Below are 20,665 nucleotides of genomic sequence, written 5' to 3'. Positions count from 1 at the left end.
CTCTCTCTCTCTCTCTCTCTCTCACACACACACAGAGAAAAAGGTGGAATTACCCTTAATGAAATCTCCACATTTTCTCCTCCCCAAAGTTCCATGCCCTTGTCATACTGTCCGATTTCATAAAAATAAAGCCTGTGTATAGCAAAAATCCCTCCTGCCATTGCAGGTGACCTAGAAAGAAGACATAAAGGTTAAACTGATTCTGTAACCACACATTTTCCTTCAAAATAAATCAGTTAATAGTGACAATATAGTTAGAAACTAGGAAACAAATATATATCCAGGTAAATGTTTAAGTCTCTAAGATACAGGTACTAACCTTTAACACTCAACAAATTATGTAAGTAATATGTTCTTTGTGTGTGTTTCACCTCCAGTTAAATATACAAATTTATGAGGTACTATGTGATGTTTTAATAAATGTTATAAATTGGGTAATATGCAAACCAGGTAATGCCATTTCTATCATTTCAAACATTTACCTTTTTTTTTTTGTTGTTGGTACTGGGGCTTGAACTCTGGGCCTGGGCACTGTCCCTCAGCTCTTCAGCTCAAGGCAAGCGCCTACCACTTGAGCCACAGTGCCACTTCCAGTTTTCTAGTGGTTTATTGGAGATAAGAGTCTCACAGACTTTCTCACCCAGGCTGGCTTGGAACTGCAATCCTTAAATCTCAGCCTCCTGAGTAGCTAGGCTGACAGGCGTGAGCCACCAGTGTCTGGCTACATTTACCATGTCTTTGTAGTAAAACATTCAGAATCCTCTCTTCTAGCTATAGCCACTTTGTACAAAAGAACTCCAGATTCACTGTCCAGCAGACTCCAGTGGCCACCACCCTACTTCCTGCTTTGATGGGGGACACAGTTTTTGGCCAAAGATGGAGCTCAGAGCCTTATCACTCTAGCCAGTCCACCCCCGAACTCTCTCCTCAGCCCTTGTGTTGTGGAGACAATGTATGGTCAAGGCTGGCCTCAAACTCCTGGGATGTAGCTCAGTGGCAAAGCTCATGCCCAGCAAGTGCAACGGCCTGGGTTTGATACCCAGGACCAAAAGAGAAAAGACAAAATAAAATAGTTAAAAACACAAACAAACAAAAAACAACCCTTGCTGGGCGCCAGCGGCTCACACCTGTCATCCTAGCTACTCAGGAGGCTGAGATCTGAGGATCACGGTTCAAAGCCAGCCCGGGCAGGAAAAGTCCATGGGACTCTTCAATAAACCACTCAGAAAACTGGAAGTGGCGTTGTGGCTCAAGTGGTAGAGCGCTAATCTTGAGCTGAAGAGCTGAGGGACAGCACCCAGGCCCAGAGTTCAAGCCCCACGACCCGACACACACATACAAAAAATTTTTTTAAAGACCAAGGACTTGCTAAGTGTTAGAAACTTGAAATATCTGACGTCTGAAGCCAAAAGGTCCATCATAGGAGAGGAGAGGCGTGAGAGTCAGCAGGAATATAGGGTTTGGCCGGGAGGAAAGCCCTTCAGACGTGGCTCCCCCCAACACAGCTGAAACAGCCCAGTGCCAGGAGACTTCAAAGCAAATCCAGCTGTGCACACATTTAAAGGTCCATCTTCTAAACCTGAAAAAAGTCTAAGCAAGTAATGTGTACGTTAACCTCTGCCGTTCTATCGGGAAAGCCCCGAGTGGCGAGTTGCGTCTGAGTTGGGTGAAGGTTTCCGCTTTCTCTGGCTGAACCCTGGCGTTCTGACCCTGGGTTCTGTCCCTTGGTTCTGTCGCTTGGTCATCCATCCTACAACTTGTTCCCCAGGGCAGCGAGCACTTCCTGACAGGGGTGCTGGAGGTCGGAGACCGTGTCCAACCGCAGCAACCTCGGCCTGGATGAGATGCACGTTTTCACCCAGGGAAACAACATCTACCAACTCCTGCCATGACACAACATCTTCCGCCAAGCCCCAGACACCCCAGGAATCATCTCTGAAGGCGTGCTTCTCAAGCCCCACTACCCATCTCCCTGCCCCTTCCCCAGAAGCAGCTCACCGGATTGGCTTGGTGGGTCCATCGGGTCCGTCCATCTCGTAAGAGAAAACGGTGTCCCATTGAAACTGCAAGTTCCAGTCAAAGGCCCCGCGCACGAGGGGAGAGGGCCTGTACTCCAGGGTCATGGTGTCGATGACGTCGATCACCGGACACACCACCACGTGGTGGTTCTCGGCAATGGCCGCCATCAGGGGCTCCAGCCACACTCGGTTCACCTCGCAGTGGCTGTCCAGGAACACCAAGACGTCCCCTGGGAGGGGAGCATGCGTGCTGTGGGCCCACGACGTGGCACGGCAGCCCAAGTCAGAGTTGGATGCGTGAGGATGTGTGGAGCATTTCAGCGGCATTGGGGCAAATAAGCGATACATACTTTGTTATGTCCAACAGTGCTGGGCACAGTGTGCCTGGACACCATGCCAGCATGTGCAGAGGAAACGTGAGCTAGAGAGTGGCTGGGTGGAATCCTAACGGGACAGTGAACGGAGGCTTCTTTCCTCTATGTGGTACCAGCATTTGGAAAGTAGAACAAACTACAGTTAAAAAAAAATAACACTAGGGGCTGGGAAGGTGGCTCAGTGGTAGAGCGCTTGCCTTGCATGCGTGAGGCCCTGGGTTCGATTCCTCAGCACCACAAAAGCAGAAAAAGCCAGAAGTGGTGCTGTGGCTCAAGTGGTAGAGCGCTAGCCTTGAGCTGAAGAGCTGAGGGACAGCGCCCAGGCCCAGAGTTCTGACCCATGACCGACAAAAAAAAAAAAGAGTCTCATGGACTTTCCTGCCCAGGCTGGCTTTGAACCATGATCCTCAGATCTCAGCCTCCTGAGTAGCTAGGATGACAGGTGTGAGCCACTGGCACCCAGGGACAGATCTGAGGCCTCCTGCCTAAGCTTTGGGGTCTGCCGCAGCTCAGTAGGCTGCTCGCTCTCCAGGGTGCCCGCACCCCTGCATAGGCACCGTGGGGGGGGGGGGATGGGAGATTATTCAAGGCAGTGGCAGTGCCCTGGGCTCCTCACTGTTGCTAAGCCTTCCTGAGCCTCGCCAAGCCCCACACGCTTCACCCACTCCTTCCTCTCTCTGCCAGGCCGAGAGCTTCAGCCCCAGCCCCTTTCCCATCTCCTTCACGGGCTGCCCTCCCAGGCTCTCCCTCCTCCCCATCCCCCTGTGGCTCCTCCCTCCCAGGGGCCCCAGGTTGGCGCATCCTGCCGTAAGCCTCCCTTCTCCAACTTGGGGAGATGCTGTAGCTCTGTCTGCCCTCATCTTGCTCTCCTGCCCAGGTGCGGCCCTGTGGTCCCTCTTTCATGGAAAAGTCTGTCTTAGAGTTGGAAGCTGGGAGGCTCAGCCTGCGATCTACAGTGCTTGAATCATGAGGCGCCGCCATTCTGAAGCAGAGCACTGTCAGAGGCAGTGGAGGGCGGAGGGCGGAGGATGAGGGTGGAGGATGGAGGGCGGAGGATGGAGGGTAGAGGATGGAGGGTGGAGGATGAGGGTGGAGGATGGAGGGTGGAGGATGGAGGGTGGAGGATGGAGGGTGGAGGATGAGGGTAGAGGATGGAGGGTGGAGGGTGGAGGGCGGAGGGTGGAGGGCGGAGGGCGGAGGATGAGGGTGGAGGATGGAGGGCGGAGGGCGGAGGGCGGAGGGCGGAGGTGGAGGATGGAGGGTGGAGGGCGGAGGTGGAGGATGGAGGATGGAGGGTGGAGGGTGGAGGGCGGAGGGCGGAGGGCAGAGGGTGGAGGGTGGAGGGTGGAGGATGGAGGGCGGAGGGCGGAGGGTGGAGGGCGGAGGGTGGAGGATGGAGGGTGGAGGATGGAGGGCGGAGGGCGGAGGTGGAGGGCGGAGGGCGGAGGTGGAGGATGGAGGGCGGAGGTGGAGGGTGGAGGGTGGAGGGTGGAGGGCGGAGGGCGGAGGGCGGAGGGTGGAGGGTGGAGGGTGGAGGGTGGAGGATGGAGGGCGGAGGGCGGAGGGCGGAGGGTGGAGGGCGGAGGGTGGAGGATGGAGGGTGGAGGATGGAGGGCGGAGGGCGGAGGTGGAGGGCGGAGGGTGGAGGGCGGAGGGCGGAGGTGGAGGATGGAGGGCGGAGAGCGGAGGTGGAGGATGGAGGGTGGAGGGCGGAGGGCGGAGGTGGAGGATGGAGGGCGGAGGTGGAGGGTGGAGGATGGAGGGTGGAGGGTGGAGGGCGGAGGGCGGAGGGTGGAGGGTGGAGGGCGGAGGGCGGAGGATGGAGGGCGGAGGGCGGAGGGTGGAGGGCGGAGGGCGGAGGATGGAGGGTGGAGGATGGAGGGCGGAGGGCGGAGGTGGAGGGCGGAGGGCGGAGGTGGAGGGTGGAGGGCGGAGGTGGAGGGTGGAGGGTGGAGGGCGGAGGTGGAGGATGGAGGGTGGAGGGCGGAGGGCGGAGGTGGAGGATGGAGGGTAGAGGATGGAGGGTGGAGGGTGGAGGGCGGAGGGCGGAGGTGGAGGGCGGAGGATGGAGGGCGGAGGGCGGAGGGCGGAGGGCGGAGGGTGGAGGATGGAGGGTGGAGGATGGAGGGTGGAGGGCGGAGGTGGAGGGCGGAGGGTGGAGGGCGGAGGGCGGAGGTGGAGGATGGAGGGCGGAGGGCGGAGGTGGAGGATGGAGGGTGGAGGGCGGAGGTGGAGGATGGAGGGTGGAGGGCGGAGGGCGGAGGTGGAGGATGGAGGGTAGAGGATGGAGGGTGGAGGGTGGAGGGCGGAGGGCGGAGGTGGAGGGCGGAGGTGGAGGATGGAGGGTGGAGGGCGGAGGGCGGAGGGCGGAGGATGGAGGGTGGAGGATGGAGGGTGGAGGGCGGGAGGTGGAGGATGGAGGGTGGAGGGCGGAGGTGGAGGATGGAGGGTAGAGGATGGAGGGTGGAGGGTGGAGGGCGGAGGGCGGAGGTGGAGGATGGACGGTGGAGGGCGGAGGGCGGAGGTGGAGGGTGGAGGGTGGAGGGTGGAGGGTGGAGGATGGAGGATGGAGGGTGGAGGGCGGAGGGTGGAGGGTGGAGGGTAGAGGGCGGACGGCAGAGGATGGAGGGTAGAGGATGGAGGTTGGAGGGTGGAGGGTGGAGGGCGGAGGGTGGAGGATGGAGGGCGGAGGGCGGAGGGCAGAGGGTGGAGGGCGGAGGTGGAGGGTGGAGGGCGGAGGGCGGAGGGCGGAGGGCGGAGGGCGGAGGTGGAGGATGGAGGATGGAGGATGGAGGGCGCAGGGCGGAGGGCGGAGGGCGCCCCCGCTCGGGAGAGCCAGCCTCTGGGCCACCAGCAGTCACCCTGCGGCGGTTCCTACCTGTGGCAGAATCGGCTCCAATCAGCCTCGATCGAATCAGCCCCTCTCGTCTCTTGTTCCTCACTAATTTGATGTTCCTCTGGAAAACTCCCAGGTGATACTCGAGTTTTCCTTGCAAGTCATCTGGGAAAATACCCCACACGTGACAGCTGGTAAATGGCAGCTCAGCCCCTGAGCCGGTGAGCGAGGTTCCGGCTGGGTCCTGGCGCGCCGCCGGCCCCGACGCTGCCTGAACATTTCATCCACAGGCCGCAAAACGGGACTAGTCAGCACGGTCCCCTGGAAAACCCGGACTTCAACCTCCCCAGCACGAAGCCACTGTGGCTGCCTAAGCGCGCAGGGTGGTGAGCGGCGGGGACTGCTGGCCTCTCCAGAGCCTCATCCGCGGCCCTTGAGCCTGGGGGGCAGGGGGGGCAGAGTTCACATCCGCGGCCCTTGAGCCTGGGGGGCAGGGGGGGCAGAGTTCACATCCGCGGCCCGGCAGCCGCCACCCCCTCACAATGACTGCTTCCCCAGCCAGCCACCAAACTCCTGCTCAGCAGAGGGTGCCCAGAGGGCGACTCGAAGCAGGGGAGCTGAGACAATTCTCCTCACTTCCAGCCCCAACCCCAGAGGCTGGCAACTCCCCCAGAAATGACGTCCCGGCAGGCAACGCGGTGACGCTGGCTGGAGTGCACTCACCCCCACGGGGCTCCCGGGCCCTTCCCCTGGCCCAGCATCCTTCCGGCTGCTGCTTCTCATCTTTTTCCTTCCCTGGCCATCCCAGGTCAGACTCGCGGTGTGGGGCGGGGGTGGGGGGCGGGGGAACATCGCTGTGGTGCTGCTTGCATCCTAGGGTTTGGACCCAGTGTAAACCCAAAGGTGAATTCCAGACCCACAGGTCAGGTTTGTTCTCATAGGACAATCCTTTTAAAATCCAGTACGCTTAGAGAGATAAATGCTTCAGTGCAGTTGGGCAAAGTCCAGTTTTTTCACGTAAAGTACCCAGATCGAGTCATGTCCTGCATGAACTCCTCATTCATCCACTCTCAGTGTACTTGAGAGAAACTCCCACTAGGACTAGCTTTCGTTGTTCTTGTGTATGCCAGTCCTGGAGCCTGAACTCAGGGCCTGGGCACTGCCCCTGAGCTTTTTTGCTCACGAGAGCCACAGCTCCCCTTCAGACTTTTTTTTATTTTGGGGTCCGGTCGTGGGGCCTGAACTCTGGGCCTGGACGCTGTCCCTCAGCTCTTCAGCTCAAGGCTAGCGCTCTACCACTTAAGCCACAGCGCCACTTCCAGCTTTTTTTCTTTTTGCTTATGTGGTGCTGGGGAATTGAACCCAGGGCCTCATGCATGCAAGGCAAGCGCTCTACCACTAAGCCACCTTCCCAGCCCCCCTTCAGACTTTTTGTTGCTTAATTAAAGATAAGACTATCTCTGACTTTCCTGCCTGGGCTGGCTTTGGATCATGATCCTTGGGATCTCAGCTTCCTGAGTAGCAGAGATTACAGGCATGAACCCTTGGCACCTAGCTAACTAGCTACTTTTTAAAAATGCTGGCTTTGTTCCCTCCTCCCGACTCTCCCAGTTCTTCTCTTCCTTTACGTAAACTACAGAAACTGCAGAACTACTCCAAACTCGCCATCTTTTCTCTCTTCCCTTTGGGCCTCCACAATGCCACTTTCTCCACCTAAAATACCTTTCCTCCTTCTTCCTTCCTCTCCACTTGGATAATTTCCAGCCTCTATGTGAATGTCACTTCCTCTAGAAGTGAGCTCTAAAGACAAGGTGACCTCATGAAAGAGTCATCAGGCCAGTCAGCCTGGGCACAGATGGCGCTGGCACAGGTCCACTTCGAGTTCCACCCAGACCGCCTTTGTATAAAATCCTCCCTCATCACCATTGAGAGCTGCCCCCTCCAACCGGTTCCATCCCTAGTGTTCCATCTTACCAAATTCGCTCTTGTCATCTACCAAAATAATTTCTTGAAGGAAGTAGGGTGGCGTGAGGTATAAGATGCTGGACACGGTTCGGAGCAAGGCGTTAAATTCTTCATTGTGGAAGCAAATGATCACACTGGCAGTAAGCAGATGAACTGGGTAATTCTTATGATAACATCTGGAGGAATAAATAACAGGAAGAAACGATTCAGAGCTTGTGATGTTCTGGGTACTCATTCAGACTTTATGTTCATCTTTTTTCCTTCAATTGATCATTATGACCACACAATGACAGCACATGGAAGAATGTCAAAATTAAGTACAAAGGATTCCCCTTTACTACGTATATTCTAACACTCTGAGAATATTCTCCCTCTGTCATTACCCTTTCCTGACATTGCTGTGATCTTCTTAGTACAAACACAAGTTGGGTCCATATTTAGTTTCTATGATTAAAAAAAAATCACTAAACACACACACGGAGAGGTTCATATGACATATATTGTACAACCTTCAAAGAACTCACCATGCTTTATTTTTAGATTCAGATTATCTGCTGCAGCATGTGGTTGGATTCCTTCCATGTAGTTGACAAAAAGGTGCTTTTTAAAAAAAAAAAAAAAGTATTTTATGTGTATGAGGGAAACCTAGAAGCCGAGTGGTATTTCTAGTGAATATCAACCATTATTTATGCTACTATATCACCAGTTGGTTACCTTGGAATTTGGGGGTTGTAAATTACAGAGACCTCTTGGAGCTAACTTAAAAAGCCAGCTCTGGGGAGGTGCACTCGTGGGTAACACGCGTGTGTCATAGGAGGTCTGGGAGGTGCACTTGTGGGTAACACGTGTGTGTCATAGGAGGTCCGGGAGGTGCACTCGTGGGTAACACGCGTGTGTCATAGGAGGTCCGGGAGGTGCACTCGTGGGTAACATGCATGTGTCATAGGAGGTCTGGGAGGTGCACTCGTGGGTAACACGCATGTGTCATAGGAATTCCGGGAGGTGCACTCGTGGGTAACACACATGTGTCATAGGAGGTCCGGGAGGTGCACTCGTGGGTAACATGTGTGTGTCATAGGAGGCCCGGGAGGTGCACTCGTGGGTAACATGCATGTGTCATAGGTCTGGGAGGTGCACTCGTGGGTAACATGCATGTGTCATAGGAGGTCCGGGAGGTGCACTCGTGGGTAATACGCGTGTGTCATAGGAGTTCCGGGAGGTGCACTCGTGGGTAACACACGTGTGTCATAGGAGGTCCGGGAGGTGCACTCGTGGGTAACACACGTGTGTCATAGGAGGTCTGGGAGGTGCACTCGTGGGTAACACGCGTGTGTCATAGGAGGTCCGGGAGGTGCACTCGTGGGTAACATGTGTCATAGGAGGTCCGGGAGGTGCACTCGTGGGTAACACGTGTGTGTCATAGGAGGTCCGGGAGGTGCACTCGTGGGTAACACACGTGTGTCATAGGAGGTCCGGGAGGTGCACTCGTGGGTAACATGCATGTGTCATAGGAGGTCCGGGAGGTGCACTCGTGGGTAACACACGTGTGTCATAGGAGGTCCGGGAGGTGCACTCGTGGGTAACACGCGTGTGTCATAGGAGGTCCGGAAGGGGGGCCGGAGCGTCAGAGAGCGAGGGGCTGGAGCGCAGGCCTGCCGGCCACCTGGGCGCTCTCTCCAATGCTGCTCTGGTTCTCAACCTGGGAGCAATAAAGAGAAGGAGCTGGAACATCAGCCTGGCTCTCGGGGCCGCCGGGCTCCGTGGATTACACACGTAAAATTCCAGCACAGCGGCTTGTTGCTTAGGGCTGCGTATGACGTGATCTTTGTTCTCCTTCTGCAGAACGGCTCCTTGCTGTCCACTTCGTCGCCTCCAAGGGTGGGAGATGTGGTCCACTGAGGATCTTATAGTCCAACACCCAAGGAGGCATGGTAAGACTTTCTCTTTCCCTCGCCCCCCCTCCCCCCAGTTGCCAGGCAACATTTCCTTGCCTGAGCTTGGCTCAGTTGCCAGCCCTGGGCTAAGGGCTACGGCTGGCGGTGGGGTCAGAATATAAACCTATGGTTCCTGGGGAACAGTTCCCCCAGGAATGGCGGAGCAGAAGGGGTGGGCGGCGAGGCTCAGGGATCCTGGGCAGCCCCTGCTGGGCAAAGGTGGGCTGAGGGTGTCATGGAAGGAGACGGCAGCATTCCCAGCCCCTGCGTGGGCACGCGAATGAGTGGATGATGGCTGTGATGTCCACACAGCGAGTGAGAGCTACGGGGCCTGGGCCGGAGCTGAGCAGCCTCATTCAAACGCCTCCCACCACAAACAGGACTGTGAAGGCGTAAAGTATGCATGCAAGGGTGCTTACCAATGGTCAAAAACACTCAAAGCAAACAGCCTTCACTACAACTTAAGAAACTAGAAAAAGCAGAACAAACGAAGCCCCAAATTAGTAACAGGAAGGAGATGCTAAAGACCAGACCAGAAACAGGAAGCAGATTAGGCCAACAGTAGAAAAGCTGAACAAAACTAGGAGCTGTGGGGCTGGGAAGGTGGCTCAGTGGTAGAGCGCTTGCCTTGCATGCATGAGGCCCTGGGTTCGATTTCTCAGAACCACATAAGCAAAAATAAGAAAAAAAAAAAAAGCCGGAATTGGCACTGTGGCTCAAGTGGTAGAGTGCTAGCCTTGAGCTGAAGAGCTGAAGGATAGTGCCCAGGCCTAGAGTTCAGGACCCACGACCGGACCCCCAAAAAAACCAAAACCAAAACCAAAAACTAGGAGCTGTCTTTTAGTAGACTAAGAAGAGGGAAGGCTCAGCTAAACTAGGAGTGAAACAAAATCTTCAATTGCTAGCATAGAGACACAAAGACTCCCCCTCCCCCCCCCAACTCCCATGAAAAGCCTCAGCAGCGCCTGGGGAGCCTGAAAGAAATGGGGACAGTTCCTGGAACATGCCACCTACCAAGACAAAATCACGCACACGTGAAAACCTGAACAGAGGAAAGCTAAGGATCAGGCATAAGAAGTCCAGAAGCAGATGGCTTAACCACTATGTGCCGTGAGCTCTCTCAAACATTTAAAGAATGAACACAAACGTTCTCAGACTCTTCCAAAACAAAATGAAAGGGAAGAGATAGTTTCAAAGTTGTTTTAAGAGGCCAGCATAACCCTGGAATCAAACCCAAGCAAATTACAGGCTGAAATCCCTATGTGTACAGTTGCAGAAGTCTTCAGGAAAATACGAACAATGAAAGCTCAACAGCTAAGTTTCAGAGCTAAGCTTAACTCACTAGGATCAAGTGGGATTTAGATTTCCATGACAGGAATGTCTGGACCTACGCAAATCCACAAATGCGAAATACCACACACACACACACACACACACAGAACCAAGCCTAACACAAAATGATCATCTCAATAAGCGAGGGAAAATCATTTGACACAATCCAGTGCCCATGTGTGATAAAAGTTCTCAACAAATTCAGTAAAAAGGGAAAATACCTCAATACAGAACAAACGCCATCCCTGCCAAGCCCACGGCTAGCATCCTTCTTAGCAGCAAGCAGCTTTTTTCTGAGATGGAGCCATCGGCTCCACTCTCATTGAATGTAATTCTGGAGGCCTGCCGGTGAGGAAGAGAAGTACACAAAAGCCATCTGTACTAGAAAGGAAGAACTCTCTGTTTTTAGCTGACATGATCTCCTATCTAGAAAATTCTTCATAGGTACTAATGGCTAAAGATAAGAAATCAACTGAAGTGTCTATCCATTGGATGGATGAAGAAGGAAAATATGGTTTATGCACACAGGTGGAGTACTGGTTGGCCTTAAAAAAGGAAGGAACTGGGGCTGGGAAGGTGGCTCAGTGGTAGAGCGCTTGCCTTGCATGCCTGAGGCCCTGGGTTCGATTCCTCAGCACCACATAAGCAAAAAGAAAAAAGCCAGAAGTGGCGCTGTGGCTCCAGTGGTAGAGCGCTAGCCTTGAGCTGAAGAGCTGAGGGACAGCGCCCAGGCCCAGAGTTCAGGCCCCACGACCGGACCCCCCAAAAAAAACAAAACAAAAAAACAAAACAAAAAAAAAAAGGAAGGAACTCCTTTTTTAAGGCCTTGCTGTTCAGCACAACACTGATGGACCTGGAAGAGACATAAGTGAAAAGCCAGGGGCAGAATGACCAATGCCTGACCTGCCTTCTGCGCTGAATCTGGGGCGATGGACTGGGAAGGGAAGGACGCTGCTGGGGGAGGCCGGGATGAGGTGGGAGGTAGGGAGAGTGGGGCAATGTGGGAGAAAGAAATGGAATTTCAGTCAGAAGGCCCGACGTGGTCTGGAGACCCGAGGGGCGGCCTGGGGAGCTCTGATCACAATCACAACCCTGAAAACTGCTGGGAGAATACAAGTATTCATACTAACAGGTTAGCAGCATGGCTCAGGAGGCAGAGTGCCTTCTACTCACTACCTGACTTATGGAACTGTAACTCCTCTGTACAACTCCTTCGTAATAAGAATAAAATTGTGTATTTTATGAAAGAAACAAGTATTTGCACAAAACATGAAAAAATGGTAAGAATGCACTAATGAGCTTGAATTTACGCAGTGTATTTACTCCATAGTGTATACTTCTCTCAATGTTGACATCACGCGGTATGCTGGGGATACTATTTCTATTTTCAGTTGTGATTTTTTTTCAGTGGGGCTTAACCTCAAAACCATGCAGCCAGCCACTTTAGCTTTTTTTTTTGTCGGTCATGAGGCTTGAACTCTAGGCCTGGGTGCTGTCCCTCAGCTCTTCAGCTCAAGGCAAGAATGGTTTATTGGAGATAAGAGACTATCCTGCCCAGGCTGGCTTTGAACTGTGATCCTCAGATCTCAGCCTCCTGAGTAGCCAGGATTACAGGCGTGAGCCACCGGCGCCTGGCTTCCATTCTAGCTTTTAAGTAAGTTTTTGAATAGTTTCTCATGCTTTTAAACTGGGCCAGATTTGGACCAAAATCCTCTTACCTTTGCCATTACAAGTATATACCATTATATCTGATTTGTTTGTTGCGATGAGGCCTCATGAAGTTTTGCCCTGTAGCTTCAAAGTTAAGAATACAAACTAAAAACTAAAAGAAGGTAAAGCTGAAGTAGAAATTCCATTTAGTGGAATTTTATGGTTTCTACAATCGCTGAGAATGCTGTATTCTAGACGGTGTCATTATGATTAAAGTATCTTTAAACATCCTACATAGGATTCTTTTTTGCACAGACTTGAATTTCCAACTAAACAAGATCCCATTTTGAATACTATCACTGCCAGGTCCACTTCTCAGACAAATCTCTGAATTTTTTGTGTTTTTTTAACAAGTGATCATTGATGAAAAGAGGAGGCAATTTTATATGCGATTTAGGGGGAGAAACGGGGCCTGGCAAGAAATCCAACTTACTGTAATTAAAAAGCATTGACTTTTGTGGTAGTTATTCAGATGATTTAAAATTGTCCCTTCTGCTGGGCACTGGTGGCTCAGGCCTGTAATCCCAGTTACTCAGGAGGCTGAGATCTGAAGATCATTGTTTGTGCTCAGCCGGGACTCTGACCAATAATTGTCTGGCAAAAAGCCAGAAGTGGAGCTGTGGCTCAAGTGGAAGAGCGCCAGCCTTGCACAAAGATGTGCTACGGGAAAATAAGTGAGAATTTGAGTTCAAGCCCCAGTACTGCACAAATGCACACACAAAAAGCCTTCTAAATTAAATTCATACCATATTCCATGGTTGAGAATATTGAAGGTTTTTTCTTTTATTCTGCACAGACTGTGCTGTTATGCACAAAACCTGTATCTCTTGTGTGTGCTGCATCATAAGTAGGATTTGTGGCTTTCGATAGTTCCAGTTTCTTGAAATTACTGGGCGATAGCTATGTTTCCCAGTATTTTTCCTAAATTTAAAAGTCCTGAACACATCCGGGTCACAGCATGGCTGAACCTGGGATGTTGTGCTGAGAGAGGCAAACTCACCCCCTAGAACACAGAGACTGCGGGGTCTCAGTTCCTGGGGTGCCTGGAGTGGCCAGGTCCACAGGCACAGGACGCAGTGTGGGCTTCGGCCAGGGTGCTGTGTCCTGGTGGTAAATGGGGCAGAGTTTCAGACTGGTTGATGAGAAAGTTCTGGAGCTGGGTGGGCTGAGGACTGTGCTTTTATTACACCACCAACCCTGCACTTAAAGATGGCTACAGTGTTACTTGTATTTCCCAGATTGTAGCCCAGGCACTAACTCAAATGACTGAGGGAACAATGAAAACTAAGCAGGTTTGGAAAAAATAATAGCTTTGCAAAGTAATTCTATTAGGAATGAGCTCACCTTTGGTGAAAGGCCCTTACTGGTGATTGAATAAAAGACCTATAGGCAATTTTGTTCTTAGAAACCTCCAAAATGTTGTATCTATTCCTATTCTCTGCACCTTGATATTATCTTCCTGAAATAAGATCTTCACATTGTTGGTCCTGAGGCTTGAGCTTGTCCCTAAGCTTTTGTGCTTAAGGCCAGTGCTAAACTTTACTTCCAGCTTGTTGTGGTTCATTAGGGATCAGTCTCACAGCCTTTCTTGCCTAGGTTGGCTTTGAACTGCAATCCTCAGATCTCAGCCTCCTGAGTTGGTGGGTTTACAGGTGTGAGCCACCAGTTTATCTAACTTTTAGACCTACAGTAGAAACCTATCCTGCAAGACTTCTAACATGCTAAAATCAAACGCTCATAACTGTTTTTGGAAACAGATATAGAAAGAACCTACTTTTTATCCCTGGTGTCGGGGACCTCTCTCATGCCGCCCAGTCTTCTACTGAAAATGGCATTAAATCCGTATGTTGAGAGTTCATTAAGATGTTCTGGGTTGGAAAAGTTAAACTTCGTTTCTGCAAGGAAAGGTAGGTAGAGTCACACGGGGTGAAAGGCTTGCTATTTATTGTCCCACGGGCCCAGGCCCCCGGGGAACAGCTCTGTCCTGAGTCTCGCCTCTGCCTGGGTCAGGAAGCAGCAAAACCACTCGGCTGAACGTCCGAGTATTCACAGGGAGCAAGACCACTGGGTTAGCGAAGTCTACCTCCAAATCTTCCTTGGGTGGGGCTCGGCCCTGTGCCTGGCAACACCTAATTAGACAACAGAAAGCCAAAGTGTCTCATCCCATAATCTACCTGCACACCCAAAGCCAAGACCCTGCCACAAAAATAACCAGCCCAAGCCAGTGGCTCACGCCTGTCATCCTAGCTACTCAGGAGGCTGAGATCCAAGGATCACAGTTCAAAGCCAGCCTAGGCAGGAAAATCCGTGAGACTCATCTCTAATTAACTACCAGAAAACCGGAAGTGGCACTGTGGCTCAAGTGGTGGAGCACTCACCTTGAGCTGAAGAGCTCCCAGACCCAGAGTTCAAGCCCTACAACTGACAAAAAAAAAAGCTCAAAATGGTGCTGTGGCTCAAGTGGTAGAGTGCTTGCCTAGCATACATGAAACCCTGGGTTTGACTCCTCAGTATCATAGAAACAGAAAAAGCCAGAAATGGCACTGTGGCTCAAATGAGGAGTGCTAGCCTAGAGCAAAAGCAGCCCAGGCCCTGAGTTCAAGCTCCAGGACTGGCAAAAAAAAAAGTTAGGGAGGGCACAGAACTGGAGGGAAAAGGGTGAACACGCGTAGCCGTGGAGCTCACTGGACACTGATGAACGTGAACTATACAACTCGTGGCAGGAGACAGGGCAGAGGGACTGGGAGACAGTGAGGAACAGAAGACATTGTTCGAAAGGAACTGCACTCATTGCCTGACTCATGTCATTGTAATCCCTCTGTACATCACCTCTGTCATAACAATAAAGTCGGGGCTGGGAAGGTGGCTCAGTGGTAGAGCACTTGCCTTGCATGCATGAGGCCCTGGGTTCGATTCCTCAGCACCACATAAGCAGAAAAAGTCAGAAGTGGCTGAGGCTCAAGTGGTAGAGCGCTAACCTTGAGCTGAAGAGCTGAGGAACAGTGCCCAGGCCCAGCGTTCAGGCCCCATGACCAACAAAAATAAATATAATAATAATAATAATAAAGTTGATAAAAATTTAAAAATAACAAAACCCATAAAAGGTTTGCCTAGCAGGTACAAGGTCCCTAGTTCAAGCCCTGGTACCTCCAAAAATAATAAATGAATTCTCCGGGGGGGGGGGGGGGAGGAAGCTGAGCGACTGAAAGCCCTTGGCAACGCCTGCTCCGGCCTAGAGGCCTTGCACACCAAACCTTCACCCTGGTGCGGACAGGCAGGGCTCTGCCCAGCCGGACCACAGGGCTCTCCATGGCCGGCCACTAGTGGCAGTGGAGCCAGAGCAAGTGGATCCCCAGCCCTGTCTGCAGTGAGGCAGAGTGCACGCCCCTGAGCTCCGCAGAGCACCGGGTGTGCACAAAGCCTGGCCCAGGGCTACATCTCCACAGGAGAAATGCCTACCAAAAACAGAGCCAGGCAAACTGACACCCGTGGCACACACCCACCTAGGCTCTGAGTTCAAGCCCCCGCTGCACTGGCACTACTACTACTACAACAACGACGACTACTGCTACTAATAATAGTGACAGGCAAAAGAGTACACGCTTATTCTACTAACATACACTAGCTCATGGTAAAGATTTGCAGGGAAATGGAAATTGTAATGAATAAGGATTACTATTGCAAGGTCGTATTTTGCTATGTTCATACTCGGGCCTGGACTCCCAGCTAACTATGAGGCCGAGATTAAAGCCAGCCCGAGCAAGAAAGTCTGTAATATTCTATCTGCAATTAACTGCACACACAAAAACCTAGGGGTGGAGCTGTGGCTCAAGTGGTAGGATGCCAGCCTTGAGCAGAAAAGCTCAGGGATTGCACTCAGGCCTTGAGTTCAAGCCCCAGGACAGGCATGCATGTTTGCACACACACACACACACACACACACACACACACCACAATCTAAACAAGAACATGAACTTTTGTTTGTTTTAGGAAATGGCTGTGATTATAAACCACAAGGCCACAAGTGCCTTTTTCTTCTGTCCTGGGGCTTCTTGTCTCTCAATTCTGTCTCCCAGTTCAGTTCCACTTCCAGCCCTCATCACCTCTGTGACTGAAGGAACATTCTGGGCATACTTCCTCCTTTTAGGGAGCTGCAAGTTAGGAGGTGAACAGTGGACAAGCAAGAATTCTAAAATGCACAACTGTCCGTGGAGACTTTCTCACCTAGTTCAGTCCCCTGAAGATAAAGCAATTTTTGAATTCAAGTGGTTTATGTAAGGACCTGCATTTCAGGCAGACCCCCCCCCCCCCCCCACACACAAACCAAATAAAAGACATCCTGTGTAGAAAGGGCCCCTAGGGGCTGGAGGTGGAGGAACAGATGTGGGCCGCCATTGCTCTAGAGATGGAGGAACGGACAAATGGACACGGGCTCCCTATACTCTGTGAGGAGCAGGCCTGGCTGCAGGGCTGACTCAGGTGAAGGCACGGCCAACCAATCAGAGCACGGAACAGCAGCCGGAGTTAGCAAGGGTAAGGAGAAATGGCACTCCCATTCACTGTGGGAGGCTGATAACGCTGGCAAATTGATTTACTCCTAAGTAGTAAATTTAAAAGTTGCACATACTCCATGGCCTAGCTCTCTGTGTCCAGGAATATAGCATTATATTCAACTCGCGGGTTCCTCTGCACGTGTGTGTTCGTGTGCGCTGAGGGAAGGGGAACACATCAGCTGAGATTTAAGACCTAAATATCCATCAGTGGACCCATTCGGCACCTTCCTACAACCATCAGCGATGCTGCACATCTCTATGCACCTAGATAAAAAGATGAGCATGGTGCATTGTTAAAGCAAATTGCAGAGACAAGCTGATATATAACCTCTTTGGGATGGAAATGGAAGAGGAGGGTATTTCTCTCGTTCATATATATATATATATCCATCCATTTATGTAAGTGCTGAAGGGGTTTATGTTTGGAAAGATCTTCCTCAAACACTTACAAATTACCCATGCCCAAAGCTATGGCTGTGTTTCAACAGAGGAGGTCAGCGGCCGCCCTCTGTGATGGGCAGCCAGGCCACACCTCCCAGCAGAACCCCCCCCCCCCCAGCCTTTAACCCAGGCCCAAACTGTGTCCCTGGAGGACAAGCAGGCTCTGGCCCATGCTGTCCAGGGTCAGTTTCCTTTTCCTCAGAGCTGTGGGGCTTTGTAGGCAGGATTCAGGCCTGGGGGGAAGGGTGCCTTGTGTCCCAAGCTGGGGTGGTGCTCAGGGAGGGGGCGGTGCTCAGGAGGGGGCGGTGCTCAGGAGGGGGCGGTGCTCAGGGAGGGCGGTGCTCAGGAGGGGGCAGTGCTCAGGAGGGGGCGGTGCTCAGGTGGGGTGGTGCTCAGGAGGGGGCGGTGCTCAGGAGGAGGGCGGTGCTCAGGGAGGGGGCGGTGCTCAGGGAGGGGGCGGTGCTCAGGAGGGGGCGGTGCTCAGGAGGAGGGTGGTGCTCAGGGAGGGTGGTGTTCAGGGAGGAGGCGGTGCTCAGGAGGGGGCGGTGCTCAGGAGGAGGGCGGTGCTCAGGGAGGGCAGTGCTCAGGAGGGGGCGGTGCTCAGGAGGAGGGCGGTGCTCAGGAGGGGGCGGTGCTCAGGAGGGGGCGGTGCTCAGGAGGGGGCGGTGCTCAGGAGGAGGGTGGTGCTCAGGAGGGGGCGGTGCTCCGGAGGGGGCGGTGCTCAGGGAGGGGGCGGTGCTCTGGAGGGGGTGGTGCTCAGGGAGGGGGCGGTGCTCTGGAGGGGGCGGTGCTCAGGGAGGGGGCGGTGCTCTGGAGGGGGTGGTGCTCAGGGAGGAGGGCGGTGCTCAGGTGGGGCGGTGCTCAGGAGGGGCGGTGCTCAGGAGGGGGCGGTGCTCAGGGAGGGGGCGGTGCTCTGGAGGGGGCGGTGCTCAGGGATGGGGCGGTGCTCAGGAGGGGCGGTGCTCAGGAGGGGGCGGTGCTCTGGAGGGGGCGGTGCTCGGGGGGGCGGTGCTCAGGGAGGGCGGTGCTCAGGAGGGGGCGGTGCTCAGGAGGGGGCGGTGCTCTGGAGGGCGGTGCTCAGGAGGGGGCGGTGCTCAGGAGGGTGGTGCTCAGGTGGGGCGGTGCTCAGGAGGAGGGCGGTGCTCAGGGAGGGGGCGGTGCTCAGGAGGGGGCGGTGCTCTGGAGGGGGCGGTGCTCTGGAAGGGGTGGTGCTCAGGGAGGGGGCGGTGCTCTGGAGGGGGCGGTGCTCAGGAGGGTGGTGCTCAGGAAAGGGAGCACCTTGGCGGTGATCCACAGCTCACAGGTTTGGCTTTTGTGGCTTCAGTTTCCCCTCTGTCTTTGTCTTTTTTTCTTTTTCTCTTTCTTTTGTTGTTCGTGGGGCTGGAACTCTGGGCTGGCGCTCTCCCTCTGCTCTTCAGCTCAAGGCTTGAGCCACTTCCCGTTTTCTGGTGGTTTATTGGAAATCAGAGTCTCACAGTTGTTTCTGCCCTGTTGGCTTTGAACCGAGATCCTCAGATCGCAGCCTCCTGAGTAGCCAGGATGACAGGCGTGAGCCACGGCGCCAGGCTGGTCTTTGTCTTTTGAGGCAGCGTGTTTGTTAAACTGTCTTCATACGTATAGACGTGCGGAGAAGAATCTTACACACAAAATAGTGAGAGACAAAAGCAAGCTGCAAAAGGATGTGCACAGACAAGGTGTGCTGATATTTCAGAGTAGCAGGGCGGAGCCTGCTTAGGAACGAGCCAGAGGATGCGGACGGACAGATGGACGGGCGGCTCCACCTCTGAGGTGGGGGGTATAGGAAGCATGGTACAGTTTTTACTGTACCTATTGACACTTTATCTCTTTAAGAAGAATTAGGAAAGTGGCTCAGGGAGGAGGCGGTGCTCAGGGGGAGCACTCGCCTTGAGCTGTAGAGCGCAAGGATAGTGCCCAAGCCCAGAGTTCAAGCTCCAGGACAAAGAAAGAAAGAAAGAAAGAAAGAAAGAAAGAAAGAAAGAAAGAAAGAAAGAAAGAAAGAAAGAAAGAAAGAAAGAAAGAAAGAAAGAAAGAAAGAAAGAAAGAAAGAAAGAGAGAAAGAGAGAAAGAGAGAGAGAGAGAGAGAAAGAGAGAAAGAAAGAGAGAAAGAAAGAAAGTAGAAGTGTGGCTTAAGTGGTGGAACGCCAGCCATGAGCAGTAAAAACCAGGCAAGAGCACAAGACTATGACTTCAAGTCCCAGTACATTCAGAGAGAGAGAGAGAGAGAGAGAGAGAGAATCCAGACCAAGAAGAAACAAAAGGGGGAATGGACTATTAGAGAGGCAAGAGAGGAGGAGGAGGAGGAGGAGGAGGAGGAGGAATAGAAAGAGTGAATGTGGTTAAATTATATGCCTGTGTGGAAATACCATAGAGAAACTCCTTTGTACAAGGAATATCTGCTGTCTGAAGAAATACAGCAAACTATAAAGTGTAGAATTTAAACCAGGTGCTGGTGAGTCAGCCTGTAATCCTAGCTACTCAGGAGGCTGAGATCTGAGGATCACAGTTTGAAGCCAGCCTGGGTAGGAAAGTCTCTGAGACTCTCATCTCTAATTAACTACCAAAAAACAAAAAGCAAAAAGGCCAGAAATGGAGCAGTGGCTCAAGTAGTATAGTGCTAGCTTTCAGCAAAAAGTCCCTGGACAGCGCTCAGGCCCTGAGTTCAAGTCCCAGTATTGGCACACACACACACACACACAGAGAACAAAATTTAGATAGTAAATACCTGTGTGTTTGTTTTACTATTTGGTACATCAATATATACAACTATATTAGATATTTCGAATGAAACATTTTAATTACTGTAAAAGGACATTCTCTCATTCTTCCAGTTTCTGGAGTATTCATTTCCCCTCATAGTGGCCTGCAGAGAGCGTGGCAGCACTTACGTGACATAGGCGGGAATATCCTCCTGCGTCTGGGTCTGTCTCTGTCCAGATGGCGGTCTCTGGCATGCTGTTCTGGCGTTCGCTCTGTGGTCCTCACTAGCTGGTGGGACAAAAACGATGAAGGCTCCTGGATTTTGTTTGACTCTCTGCTCACATGACTGTGATGGAAATATGCAAATAACAGCGCTGTCCAGACCCCAAATGTGAGGGACGTGTAGAATAAACCATAAAGGATGAGGCTTCTCATTGTACATGTAGCATCTCCTCAGTGGTCCGTCCCAAGGTCTGAGGCAGAGGGAAGTGAGAGGGAAGCATTGTTAGACACTTCAGCTGCTTGTAGGCCATCATCCATTTGGCTTAAAGGCAATTATCAGAGAGGCATTTTCCTATTGATCCTTACCACATACATTAGGCTTGGTATTTTCCATTAGTCAAGCCCTTAGAGCAGATTGTGTAAGATCTGCACATGTATGCCAGAATAAAAACAAGTAGTGCAGGGTGCTGGTGTTTTACACCTGTCATCCTAACTTCTCAAGAGGCTAAGATTTGAGAATCACAGTTCAAAGCCAGCCCAGGCAGGAAAGTCCTTATCTCCA

The 20,665-nt window shown here is 52.6% G+C and overlaps 1 protein-coding gene across 1 annotated transcript in view; it reads right to left on the bottom strand.

Moving 5' to 3' along the window:
* Window positions 1-20,316, bottom strand: part of Galntl5 (polypeptide N-acetylgalactosaminyltransferase like 5) — a 28,903-nt gene extending 8,587 nt beyond the window's left edge. The window contains exons 1-8 of the mRNA XM_042677109.1: window positions 20,224-20,316; window positions 20,070-20,110; window positions 14,165-14,298; window positions 13,944-14,064; window positions 7,203-7,369; window positions 5,271-5,393; window positions 1,999-2,248; window positions 54-171 (exon numbers count right to left, since the gene is read on the bottom strand). Of these exons, the coding sequence (XP_042533043.1) occupies window positions 54-171; window positions 1,999-2,248; window positions 5,271-5,393; window positions 7,203-7,369; window positions 13,944-14,064; window positions 14,165-14,298; window positions 20,070-20,110; window positions 20,224-20,316 (1,047 nt within the window). The remainder of the gene's footprint in view (window positions 1-53; window positions 172-1,998; window positions 2,249-5,270; window positions 5,394-7,202; window positions 7,370-13,943; window positions 14,065-14,164; window positions 14,299-20,069; window positions 20,111-20,223) is intronic.
* Window positions 20,317-20,665: the final 349 nt, after the last annotated feature.

The sequence above is a fragment of the Dipodomys spectabilis genome, unplaced genomic scaffold (genome assembly GCF_019054845.1).
Source record: "Dipodomys spectabilis isolate Male_0828 unplaced genomic scaffold, ASM1905484v1 ptg000034l, whole genome shotgun sequence".
NCBI lineage: Eukaryota > Metazoa > Chordata > Mammalia > Rodentia > Heteromyidae > Dipodomys > Dipodomys spectabilis.
This window is presented reverse-complemented; position numbering and strand designations above follow the sequence as displayed.